The 13,355-nt window shown below is 41.2% G+C and overlaps 1 protein-coding gene across 30 annotated transcripts in view; it reads right to left on the reverse strand.

Annotated features, from left to right (window-relative positions):
- ANK2 (ankyrin 2) overlaps nucleotides 1–13,355 on the reverse strand; it is a gene marked incomplete at its 3' end in the record, with an annotated part of 325,504 nt that overhangs the window by 25,467 nt on the left and 286,682 nt on the right. For 26 of the 30 annotated variants that reach the window (XM_081208031.1, XM_081208022.1, XM_081208041.1 and 23 more), the window contains 8 exons: nucleotides 12,917–13,128; nucleotides 9,297–9,501; nucleotides 8,418–8,514; nucleotides 7,130–7,358; nucleotides 5,666–5,791; nucleotides 4,793–4,915; nucleotides 3,446–3,478; nucleotides 2,281–2,302 (listed from right to left, as the gene is read on the reverse strand). In XM_081208031.1, the coding sequence (XP_081064157.1) occupies nucleotides 2,281–2,302; nucleotides 3,446–3,478; nucleotides 4,793–4,915; nucleotides 5,666–5,791; nucleotides 7,130–7,358; nucleotides 8,418–8,514; nucleotides 9,297–9,501; nucleotides 12,917–13,128 (1,047 nt within the window). The remainder of the gene's footprint in view (nucleotides 1–2,280; nucleotides 2,303–3,445; nucleotides 3,479–4,792; nucleotides 4,916–5,665; nucleotides 5,792–7,129; nucleotides 7,359–8,417; nucleotides 8,515–9,296; nucleotides 9,502–12,916; nucleotides 13,129–13,355) is intronic. The other 4 variants (XM_081208013.1, XM_081208026.1, XM_081208030.1 and 1 more) reach the window with 1 other exon arrangement.

Below are 13,355 nucleotides of genomic sequence, written 5' to 3' on the forward strand. Positions count from 1 at the left end.
CACAGTACATATACATATATATGTAAGCCAAGTTATTTCCATGCAAAGCAAAGCTGTTGCATACATTGCAGGGTAAGTATCCTTACAATAAAATAAAAGGAAAAAAGACACCAACAAAACTTAAGATGGTTATAAATGAAAAAGGCTTAAAATCATATGCAACATACTATGGTGAAGTATTGTCCCCACCCCCACTATTAACATATAAAGCATCAGGAATATGTTTACAGTAAAACTTACTTCAGAGTAATATGTCTCCCCTCCCCCATATTTGTTCAGGGGTTTTGTGTGAACGAAAGCATTTTAAAATTTCTTATCATTTAGGAACACAAACGCGTGGAATTGGTTAAACTTTGAGACTATATGATATTGTAACTTGACCAAAAGGCCAAGAAATGAGCATCATGGAGAAGAAAAGCAGAGCAGAGGAGGAGCCCAACTAGAGAGGAGGTAAACACAGAGGAACCCGACCCAAGGCAGCCTGCAATTCTGCATGAAAAGATTTATTTAATGATGTATTTTAAGAATGTTTACCTCCCATTCTTCTGCTGAAAAGTAGCTTCCAGTGTAACTTCCTGATCATTTGAGGTCCAGCTCCGAGGGCCTGGCAGTTCCCTCACTGCAAGAAGTGAAGTTACAGGGAACAGAGGGCCTTCTCGGTAGTGGCGCCCGCCCTGTGGAACGCCCTCCCATCAGATGTAAAGGAAATAAAGAACTATACAACTCTCTGAAGATACCTGAAGGCAGCCCTATATTGGGAAGTTTTAAATGTTTGATGTTTTATTATACTTTTAGTTATTTTAGTTGGAGGCCACCCAGAGTTGCTGGGGCAACCCCATCAGATGGGCGGGGTATAAGTAATTTTGTTTTCATTTATTTATTATTAACAGAAGTCATTTTACAAAACAGTTAATTATTTAAGAATGTAACAATCTCTTTTTTAATTTATACTTCTTACTTCCCTTAGCCACGGACTTCGACTGTGCCCAGTGGAAGAATGGGGCTGCCTTGCACAGCTCCCACCTAGACCAAACCACTATGGCCTGGAAACTGCCTTTGGCAATTCAGCACTGCCTGGTGACCTTTCTTGGGTGAGTTTTTAGGGTGAACTAGGGAGAGAACTTCTACTCCAGGGCTATAGGTTCAAGTCCCTGCCTGGACTCATGGCAGTGTTTTCCTTCCCTGCCCTTCCAGGCTTCTGAAAAAGCAGCTGTTTCTTTTACTGCATGTTTCTAGCTGCTGGCTGATGGGGCCATGAAAGAATTTCACTTGCCTGTGTCAATGGCTGTTTAGTTCCAGAATTTTTGCCTCCCTTATAGCAAATGTTAATTGTTTCATTTTTCATTTTCGTGTCAGGAACTCTGGCCCAACTAACTGAGGACTGGCACTGGGCAGGGGCCACAGCATTAGGGCAAGTGGGGTGCTACATGCTCCACCTACAGGGTGAGTATGGCCTTATGGGCCCAATGGCTCACTTCCACTCAGTTTGCACTCTGCAGTATCTTCCATAGCTTCTGGTTCATGAAAGCAGACAACATGAGTGGCGTAAGCTGGCTGTTTCCCCAAACTGACCTTCCAGCAACTGGGTTGAAAAGTATCACTGGTAGCAGGGCTGCCAAGTTGTTTTGGTCCTTTGCCCATGCTGTGATCTCCCTGGAAGCTGTAATTTAGTGAACTTGTGACCTGATTTTACCCCAACACTTGTTGCCATCATTCCCCTTCCTGTCCTGCTCCACTTCCAACTACAGGTATAATCAATAATAGCTAGCGACAATGTCCCAATACATAATGATGCTTTTTGAAATACTTCACCAAAGTAAGAGAGGGTAAATGGATTATGGAACTTTGTTACTTAAAACAGTATCACTTTTATACACAGGGACATGCATATTGCATGTAAATAATTTAATGAAGGTAGTTTATAGAAGCTGAATCTTTAAAGGTGATACTGTAATTAACTTATAAAATGCAATGACTTTATGTGAACATACATACAAAATAAAAAATGAAATAAAATATGGGGATTTATACAAGCCTAACAGCAATAGCAGGAGTCACCAGGGGAATGTCAAAAGGAAAGTGAATGCTTAGATGAACTGTCTTAGTACTTTTATTTTAATTATTAGTAACATATTAAATAACATCTAAAAGCTAAAAGCTAAATTTACATTATTATATCATTCTTTAAAAAATTAATATCATCAGTGGCAATTAGAATTTGCACACTCTCTTATGCTTAACTTAATGATTAGACAAATAACATTTTTATTACAATCTTACGTTTTTCTGATGTCATGTCAGTCTGAAAGAGAACACAGAGTGAAATGGTTACAGCACTTTGAGTCACAACAACCAGTGAGAAATATCACCTAGAACACCAGCTAATTTACCATTGAAGCCTGTAGGTCAATCCTAAATGCACTTTCTTGGAAGTAAAACCCACTGGAATCAATTGGCGTTCCTTCCTGATAAGTATTGCAACTTAACTGGTTGTCCAGACAAGCTGAATTCTAATAAGAGCTAGCAATGCCTTTAAGCCACTGATGAACCTTGGTAATTAGTTCCTACTTTTATCATATAAACTAAATTGTTAATTTGTTGCATTTAGGCTCTAAGTTGGAATTTACACAGAAAGATCACTGAGCAGGACAGGGAGAAACAGTAAAGAAGGTGGAAGTGGTAAGCAGGTTATTCGTATCTAGACTTGCGAAAGTGCAAGAACAATATACTGGCACATTTGTTAGTAAAAAAGTAGGAGCCACATACATAGCTTGAGATGTCCTAAGATGCCTTTGTTATCACAGTAGGTGTCTAAGGTTCTATTACCTTGTGGAAATTCTTTGGAGGGAGAGGGCAATATTTAGCTTGGGGGGGGGAATAGAAAATACAGTTCTATTATAATACTCATCCCCACCTTTCTAAATTTTAAAGTGCAAGGTGAGATGGAGATAATAAATTTTGGCTAAAACAAAAACGTGGAAGGAATAGAGAGGAGGGAGGAGTGCACAAACCTAAGGCTCATTCACATAATAGGTTAGCATCGCATCTGAATGAGTTTTGGTATGTAGTGTATCACTGCACTGATTTCTGCAACATCCAACATTTTTTTAAAAAAATGAACTTCATATTTATTTCTGCATCTAAACAGTTCTGATTTTTATTTTTAAAAAATCAATTTCATTTATTTATTTTTAAATGCATTTATAAAAACTGACTCCGATTCTCAAATAAAAATTTAAAAGATCACATGTACTGTGTTTTTATCTCCCCCCCCCCCTGCTGCAGCTCTTTGCAATTTGAAAAGTTGCTCCTCAGAGTTTGAGGACTCTGGAGCCATGAGTGAGCGCATTGCAGCGAGACTTGGTGAACCTCCACATGCATACCCAAGGGAATTTTGATTTTGGTCACAAGGGTTTATACAGTACTGATCTATTAGCAAGATTACCTCTTCTTCCTGTTCTTGATCTGATTCTGATTCCTTTCAGCCCAATATGCCATGCAAGAAAAGAGAAAAACAGAGCAGGAAAAGATAGGATGCAGTTAAAGGAAAAGAATGATTTCTGGTCATATTCAATTGGCAAGAGTACAAAACGAACACAATTTCTGCACTTTTTCCTAAGGAGGAAAAAAAGGGAACAAGAGAATGAGTTCATTATTTTTTTTAAGCTGGGGACTTAAGATAATTAAAAAGTGGGAAGCTGTTTGGATATTTTAGGCTCTTGCTTGATTTTTATTACTGCATTTCAAAGAAGCCAAGATACTATTTCTCAACCACCAAGCCTGACCCTAGTATGCAAGATTGGACCTGCCATTTGCCATGCTGGCTCAGGCAGTGGATTGGGAGAGGCAGCAGATTGTGAACCTCCATTCACCACCTGTAGGGCTGCCCCCACCATCACTACTGTTGGCTGCTTGGCATGTCCTGTCTCCTGATCTGCTACTGCCCCATATATTTTTCTGAGGAATGTCACTGAATTGCTGTGACAACAGCAAATACTGTTGAAAACAAGCAGATACTCTCCAGGGCAATGCTACGCTGCTACCCCCAAAAAGTGAAGAGGTGGCAGTGGAGTTCTTGTGCCAACCCTGAAAATACATGGTTGGAATGTCAAAGAAAATGTAACATAGTTTGCATGTGTTAATTGTTCTCTCTTCATATTTGATTTTTCAAGCTTAAATCTGTAATATTTCAAATTCCAATGAAAGTGAGAAGACAGACATCGTGCACATGAGACCTCTGTTCTATGCATTTAATTGCTTATGTGCATGACTTACCTATGAACGGCTGGAGGCACAAATAAACTGAAGATCACAGATCAACTTGGAATGGGCAGGAAGGTGACATATATGAGAACCCAGACTCTAAAGTGCCTTTGCAGTCTTTCTCCTCCAGCACTACACTTCTGTCTGAGCAAACTACTAGGCTTAATGCTCAAGAAATAGGCAAAGTATCATATGATGGGTTCTTTTGGTGTTGGCTCTTTGGATAGATATAATCCCCAGTATTATATGATGCTGCTGAGCCAATTCAAGGCCATGGTGTGAGAGCCACCCATCTAGAGAATACTCTATAATTAATGCACCCTCTATATTAGGGGTGAGGAACCTATGGCCTTACAGATGATGTTCCAACTGCCATCCACTCCATCCAGCACAGCCAATAGGAGGAGATGTTGACACATAAGCCACTCCATGTAGTTTGTGCAAAACAAAGCCAGGGATTAGGAGCTCTGAAATTTCAGTGTGCCAGCTAGTATGTGAGCAAAGATCTTTTCATTGTATTATGCAGTACCTTTGTGTAATTTGGCAATGTGATATTCAGATTGCAGATGGCTTGATGTACGAGGCCTCTAGAAGATTTAGGCTCCTTCATAAATGACAAGCGCCCACAAGGTTCTTGTGTTGTGTCTCGGACCTAGTGCAAAAAGCAAAGCAAAACACACACAATGCTACAGCTTAAAGAGATATAAAATACTACAGAGACAAAATTATAAAATATTTATGATGCAAATGTATTAAATGTACGGATTAAGACATACAGTCATACCTCGGGTTATGAACGCTGCGGGTTGCGCGTTTTGGGGTTGCGGACCGCTTGCACATGCGCAGAAGCACCGAATTGCGTCACGTGTGCGCAGACACAGCACTTAAGGCTACGAATGCTGCGAGTTGTGAACATGCCTCCTGCACAGATCACGTTCGCAACCAGAGGTATGACAGTACCTAAGTAAAGTTCTATTTAACCACTGCCACTAAACCCTGCTTAAAGAAACTTTAATATTTCTGCCTTAAAGTGAAAATGTTGAATCTCCAAAGGGAGATCTAAAGCCAGAGGACAGATATCAACATTTTTATAGATCTTTGGTTTTAATTTGAAACATGGTGAATGTTCAGGCAACTACTCCCACCCCACCCACCCCGATTTGCCGTTTTTCATTCCATTGCATAAAATGCCGAAGCTCTGATGCACATCTAGGTGCGCAAAAGGGGGTAAAGTAGACCACTGCCCTTGAAATGCAGTTCATCAGCTTTGGTGCTATTATTAAAATAGTTAAAGAATGGTGGTTTCTGGCTGTATATGGATGGGCTGTTTCTGCTTGTTGAATATTCTGAATAGTCGCCACCAAATAAAATGAAAGTTTAGATATGGACTTGTATCTATTACCTTGACAAACAGTGGAAGTCTATTTTCTTTGAAGGCATAAAAACTGAATATGTGATGTTGGCCGCTCTTCGTTAGTGGTACTAGATTCCCAAAGCAGTCCACGTAGATGGGCTTTCCTTCTAGTACCTACATATGGTTGATAAGGAACAAAATATAATAAAAGTAAGTATCATGGAAATGTAGAAGAGAGTTCATTATTACCTTTATTCAATTCCTAGAATGCACTGATCCACTGGCTGGGATTGAAAGAAATGGAAGTTCATATGAGGGGCCACAGATTCCACAGCCCTCTAGAACCACCACTTTGCTAAATAGCAATAAAGCATTTTAGGAGATGACAGCTGGCCCTCTAGTACTATATAGTATAGCAGAAAATCTTGTAGGCAAACAAGGAAGATAAAAGATATTTCCCCTGCTTAAAATCCATAACTGAACAGAACTATGGCTGTTCTAGGTTGGGAAGAATTCCTCTTAGAGGGTGGAGATAGGTGCCACATATTGTTTCAGATCCCAACCTGGACAATGTACTATATATGTGATTGTATTTGCCATTAAACAAAATTGCAGGGGGACTTGATCTGCAGCAGGAACATGGCATAGAAATGGTGGTGGAGAGAGAAGGATTAACCCTTTTTCCTTCGACCATTTCCTCTTCAAAGCTGCTATTTGCACCTATGGCAAATAGATTTTCCTCCCATAGCAAAAGCAGCTTTCCACCCATGGCAGGGGTGGGAAGCATGTCAAGGAAAAACAAGACACAAGTAGGAAAGGTTCAATTCCACCCTCTTCCATACAAATGTTTTAATCTGGACAGGGAGTCCCTGTACAGTGGTACCTCGGTTTACTAACTTAATCCGTTCTGGAAGTCCGTTCTTAAACCTAAACCGTTCTGAAACCGAGGTGCGCTTTTGCTAATGAGGCCTCCCGCTGCCGGTGCCCTTCCACCGTTTGGATTCTGTTCTTAGACCGAGGTAAAGTTCTCAAATCGGGACACTACTTTTGGTTTTGCGGAGTTTGTAAACCGAATTGTTCCTAAACAGGACTGTTCTTAAACTGAGGTAACACTGTAGTTCCTTTTCTTCTCAATAAAAAGAAATATCTGCATGTGTTCTAACATTTTTGTTAGGTATTTTAATATCTGTATATGTTTCGTACCCCATCCTGGTATCTGTATAGATTAAGGGTGGGCTATAAAATATTCCTAATAAACAAACAAGCAAGCAAGCAAGCAAGCAGATAAAGAAAATACAGTTATGTCCATTTTTAATCCTACACAGAATACACCAATTGAAATCAATGGGTATCCTTGGAGAGTGACTTAGCTGGATATTACCCATATTAAGATTTAAAATGAGAGATTTTCTTTTTCTTTCTACATACAAAAGGAAATTAAGACAATGGTTTTAAAAGTACATGTACAAAAATGTCAATGAAGGAATTCATTTTGCATGTTTAATACCATACCTCTACATCTCTGCTTCGGGCAACTTCAGCAAAGTTTTCTTGCTGTTCTAGCGTTTTATCCACTTTATCATCCGTCATGCAGAAACATCTTAATCGGGCTTCTATAGGATCGTGTGATTTGGCAAACACTACAAATTTGGCCATGTAGGGCACACAAATAATCTCTCTGTATACTTGGGAAGCAAACGTAACAGATTCCTGTATCTGTCGACAGTCTATCAACCAAAACCTGCAAATAAACAAACATGGAAAACTGTTGCATAGTTAAGTCTAACATAACATACACACAAGTTCAGAATTTGGAAAATACATCCAGAAATCACACTAGTATTGATTTCAAATAACTTGTGCATTAGCTTGAAATAAACAAATTCTTAATGGGGAAAAATCATCTAGATTCTGCATTGGGTGTGGCCCAAGCCTGAATGTAATTTGAAATGGATCTCTACTGATTCCCAGATTACTAAAATGCATTGGAACAGTCATTTTCAGCTGGGATATGAACTGGGATATGTACACAGTCCCTTCACCCCCTTTGCAGTGCACAGGTGATCAAACCAGGAAATCTCTAATTAACCACAGTTTCTCCTTTTGTCCACATTAGGATACCATGGCTACCAGCTTCAGAACAGATATTAAAACAACTTTAGACTCTTCAGACTCCAGAATTAATCATACTCTATTTTAGGGTCAGGCCAGGGGATGGATTACACATTGCAAACACTACAATGCCAGAATTAGCACATTAGCACAATACCTTAAGGACTTCCTGTCTCCATACAAACCTACCTAGACCCTGCACTTGTTATCTGAGGCTCTTTGCTATGTCTCTCCTCCCCAAGAGGTTTAGAGGGTGGCAACACAAGAACGGGCCTTTTCTGTGGTAGCTCCCTGTCTAAGAAAGGCTCTCCTCAGAGAGGCTTGTCTGGTGCCATCATTACGTATCTTTAGGCACCAGGCAAAAATATACCTCTTTACCCATGCCTTTGGCCATTAATCTATGGCCTGTTAAAGCTGAGGGACGACGACTTATGATTATTTTATTATTATGCTATCTATTACTATGCTTTTCATTATGTTTTTACTATTATGCCCCATAAAATGTGATCTTAATGTTGTACACTGCCCTGGGATCTTTGATAAAGTATATAAATCAAATAAGTAAATAATGATAAATAAAACTTTAGTGGGGTACTTGTGTCCAATTAATAAGTAATCAAGCTGAAAATATAGTGCCGAAACACTTAAATACAGTTTAAAGAAAATATACTATTCTGGACAGTGGTACCTGGCAGATACGTTTGTGGTGAAGGAAACACATTCATTGACAAAAGTTAATGGTGTTGTTCCTGTGATGTCTTCCCACTGAGCAGGTGTTGTTCCACCTGAAACAATTGAGGACAAAGAGAAAAAATGTTCAGCAATCCTACAAGAAGTCAATGGCCTGGTTGTCATGACGTAGTAAGCCAAAGTATGGCTTAGTGCAGGCATCCCCAAACTCAGCCCTCCAGCTGTTTTGGGACTATAATTCCCACCGTCCCTGACCACTAGTCCTGTTAGCTAGGGATGGTGGGAATTGTAGTCCCAAAACATCTGGAGGGCCGAGTTTGGGTATGCCTGGCTTAGTGAGACCACAAGAACAGGAGAGGAGCTGACAGCCAATTTGCATCTCCAGAGTCCTCCTTACTCCTGCAACGAGTGACTCCAAGATTTGGCACAGCATTTCACTTGAATCTGAGCTTGTGGTGAAGCTCTAACTTTACAAGCTGTAGCCAAGGTCTGTTCTGGGGTGTTGCTCAGGGTTAATAACTTGATATTAAAGTAAAATTAATTCACACCCACATTCTTTTGGTACCAAAATGCAAAATCTTATTTCAGCTATAAACTATGGAGGTCATTATTTCCACTTTGCAAATATAGGCTAAGCAAGAGCTTTCAATGACTTCTCTACGACATCAACATACAATGCCACCCTTCTTAATGGACCCATCAGTGCATTTAGAATCATACAACTGTAGAGTTGGAAGGGACCATGAGAGTCATCTAGCCCAACTCGGTGCAATAGAGGGATTTTTTTACCCAACATGGGGCTTGAATCCACAACTTGGAGATTAAGAGAATTATGCTCTACCGACTGAACTATTCAAGTTACTTCTTATGAGCTTACCTGTTATGCTGCATAGTAGTCTTAGAGTGGGTGCATCACCCCCATATCCATTAATCATCAGATCACTAGAGGCTTTAGGAACAGGAATAGTCATTGTTATTGGCTTATGGAATTTTCTTCTCCTGGGTTCCAATGTGACAATAGGGCTGAATGTGGCTTTGTTGCCTAAAATCTTCTTTACAAGCTCATTGTGCATAGGTTGAGCCTAACCAAAGACATGCACAAAACAAAAGTCTTAATTATTGGTATCTGAACAATCATAACAACATCCTCTTCTTCTCCACAGTGGCCAACCGGATGCCCTGGCAGGTCTACAATCAGGACATAAACGCAACAATCTTTCACTTTTGCTCACAAGTGACTGGTCTGCTGTCTTTGTTTCTGGCAGTAGCATATATTCATCATCATTCATTGCCATTGGGCAATGTCTTCTATGAATTTGACTATATATTTAAAGCTCTATAAATCTGATTACCCATTGCACATTCCACGTGCCTCAATTAATTACAATTCTATTTTCTGCTTACTCCTGTCTTCTATCCCTGATTTATTTATTCATTTAAATATTTATAAACCACACTTTCATAAAAGTACATGTCAGTGTACATCATACAAGAATTACAACAATGAAACGATTAATAAAAGCATCCATAAATACTGGCCAGTGATTTCAAAGGGCTATCTAAATAACATAATTTATAGTAAAGACAGGGATGATTCTTCAGGCTGGGAGCTCCACGGGACCCCTACTGGCAGGGATTTCCACAGCCTGCCATACTCAGTCCCTTCAAAGGCCAACCAAACCTCAGGGGCATGGGGAAACACAATGCATCAAAGGATTTCAGTGATTGACATGGTGTATTATGGTCCTTAAAGTACTTGCAATCCAAGTTGCTTAAGGCTTTGTGAATTAGCACTAGGGACCTTGAGCCTCACCTGATGGCAAATTCGCAAGTGCTGTCAGCATGCTGCCAGTAGCCTGCTCCTGCATTCTGTACTAGCTTCAGTTTTCAGACCAACTACAGGGGTAGCCCCACATAGAGCATGTTACAGTAATCAAGTCTTGAGGTTATCAATGCATGGACCACTTTGGTAAGGCTATTACGGTCTTGTTAAGGAATGCAATTAATGGGTTAATACTCTATGAGCCAGCAGACATGACTCAATGTACCTGCAGGCATCTTGAGATTCTCTTATCTGTGTTACTGGACAGATTTGACAAGTATCTTTGTGTATAAAAGGGCTACAGCCTGCTGTGTGGGTTGTGGTAGGAGACTGCAAGAATTGCGGAAGGCTGTCTGTTGGAACTATGGATTTGAGTGAAGACTTTTTGAAGAGATTTTGGACCTCCAGTGATAGAGATGGCTCAAGATGTACCTTGCACACCTGTTCCTTCAGAGGGACTTCAACTCCAACCAGAACAGACAATTGCTATTAGTGCTAAAGGCTGCTCCCAGTGCAAATATCCCTGGGAATAATAGATTACCAAGCCTTCTATGTCCTTAGAGAGGTTGCCACAGAGGTCCTGGGGAAACCCAAGCTCCTTCTGCGAATTCTCTGATGAATCTTCAAGCCCATTCAAAGATGGGATGAGGTCACCATTCTCTAGCAAGCAGATGAGTGACAAATTGGACACAGCTTTATATTTTTACATAATTCGTCTGGGAATCATAAAGTGCTTTATGAACATTTAACTAATCAGTCCTTTCATCATAACCTCAAAGCATTCAATGCAAGTTCACAAAGCCTACCACTTCCAATTTATTTGTAAATTAGACCAGAAATATGGAACTCTAATCACAGTTGTGAAAAGAGGTTAATTGGAGGAAATGGAAGTTAAATTACCGTATTTTTCGCCCTATAAGACGCACTTTTCCCCCTCCAAAAATGAAGGGGAAATGTGGGTGCGTCTTATGGGGCGAATGCAGGCTTTCGCTGAAGCCTGGAGAGCGAGAGCGGTAGGTGCGCACCGACCCCTCTCGCTCTCCAGGCTTCGCGGACCTCTCCCCAAGCAGCGGGAATGCTCCCGCTGCTTGGGGAGAGTTGCCGGCATCCCGAAGCCTGCGCGCGCTGATCCCAGCGCCGGCAGGCTTCGCGGATCTCTCCGCAAGCAGCGGGAACGTTCCCGCTGCTTGGGGAGAGTTGCAGGCATCCCGAAGCCTGCGCGCGCTGATCCCAGCGCCTGCAGGCTTCGCGGATCTCTCCGCAAGCAGCGGGAACGTTCCCGCTGCTTGGGGAGAGTTGCAGGCATCCCGAAGCCTGCCCGCGCTGATCCCAGCGCCGGCAGGCTTCGCGGATCTCTCCGCAAGCAGCGGGAACGTTCCCGCTGCTTGGGGAGAGTTGCAGGCATCCCGAAGCCTGCCCGCGCTGATCCCAGCGCGTGCAGGCTTCGCGGATCTCTCCGCAAGCAGCGGGAACCACCGCTGGGCTCCCACGGCTTGCAGAGAGCTGCCTGTTTGCGGGCTGGGGTCGGGGGAAGCTCGGGCTGCCCCAGCCCCGCGCCTGGGGGGGAAATAATTTTTTTCCTTTATTTCCCCCCCCAAAAAACTAGGTGCGTCTTATGGGCCGGAGCGTCTTATGGGGCGCAAAATACGGTACTTGCTAAATGTAGACTGACAGAGTCATAGTTAGTGAACTCACAACTTTTATTCATCTGCTTTAAACTCAAAATATCTTTAATTTACTGTGGCAGTCTTTTAGATAAAGCAATATTTGCAATGAAACTGTTCAGTAGCTTCTGTTATTATTTTCTCTGAATAAAATAGATACCATTCCAGCCAGCTCCATGCACCCAGCTCATTCCTTTACTCCTACTTCTCTTCTCCTTTAGCATAAGTGGGAATGCATAGCTGGAAACGTTAGTTAACCATTGCTTCCTGTTATGTGTAAAGCAAGAACTATGCTTAGCAGCTTCCAAATAAACCAGCATTCAAATCTAACTTTAAACATGGCTCCATTTCCTAGTTTATTTGGAAGCCATTAAGCAGTACCTCAGTTATGTCATAACAAGAAGCAATTGTTAACAGTGGCTTCTGGGCTGGTTTCCCTGCTCAAGTGAAGGTAGGTGCAAAGGAACTGTTGCAGATTCATTGAGTACATGCATATCGTGGTTTATAAAGGCAGGAATCGTTTGTGTAAAGATAACCAGCGGCCTCCAGAGAAATGAGGGTTGTTTCTGAAATTCTGAATTACCTACTGTGACTTCTCAAATGGGAGCCAATGCTTTAGTAATTCTCCATTGATGTTGCTTTTTTATTTCCAAATTTTGTACAGAATAGTGTGCAAGCATAGTAAAACACTGCCAAATGGATACCAGTCAGTGTGCACATCTGCAAAAAGAATCTAAACGCAATCATATGTGTGATTGCATCAATGTGGTTTTTTGTTTGTTTGTTTTGTAAAGTTTTACCAATGTGCATGTCTGTTCTGATTAACTGTAGGAAGGAACCAGAGGTTCAGAAATAGTTTTATTAATTCTTCTAGCTACTGGAATTCAGGGGGGAGTGACATACAGGAAAGAGAACCCAGAGAAATAATTAAAAATTGAATGAAGAAACTCCTTTCGTCAACAGAAATGCTGCCAGTTAGATAATGTAAAGCCTTGTCCTCATTTCTCTTACCTGCAGACCAACACGAATTCGCTTGGTTAGTGCTCCCTCTGGAAAGACAGCCTGCACTTGAGGTACTACTGTACTGCTTAGCACACCACCCTCGGGTCCAATGAGGTTACTGTCTTGTTTGACTCGGGACACCACTGCAAAGTACTGTGGGAAGTCCCGAGTGATGATACGACAAATGCGTTTCTTCTCCAGCTCTTCTGGTGTGTCAAGGACTAAGTAAAAAGAGACCATAGTTAAACCATAATTATTTTCTACAGTAAACATTATATATATATAATGGTCAATGACTTTTCAGATCGTGCATTGACCAGCCAAAGTAAACCCTCAAAGCTATAAAATTCAAAAGTTACTTCATGCTACTCCTAATGGCCAGTTTTCAACCCAACCCAACACCTACTTCACTAATTTTCTAGAGTTTAGATGTCTCTATGACTACAGA

This window comes from Podarcis bocagei (assembly GCF_964188305.1).
Source record: "Podarcis bocagei genome assembly, chromosome: 9".
NCBI classification, from domain to species: Eukaryota; Metazoa; Chordata; class Lepidosauria; order Squamata; family Lacertidae; genus Podarcis; species Podarcis bocagei.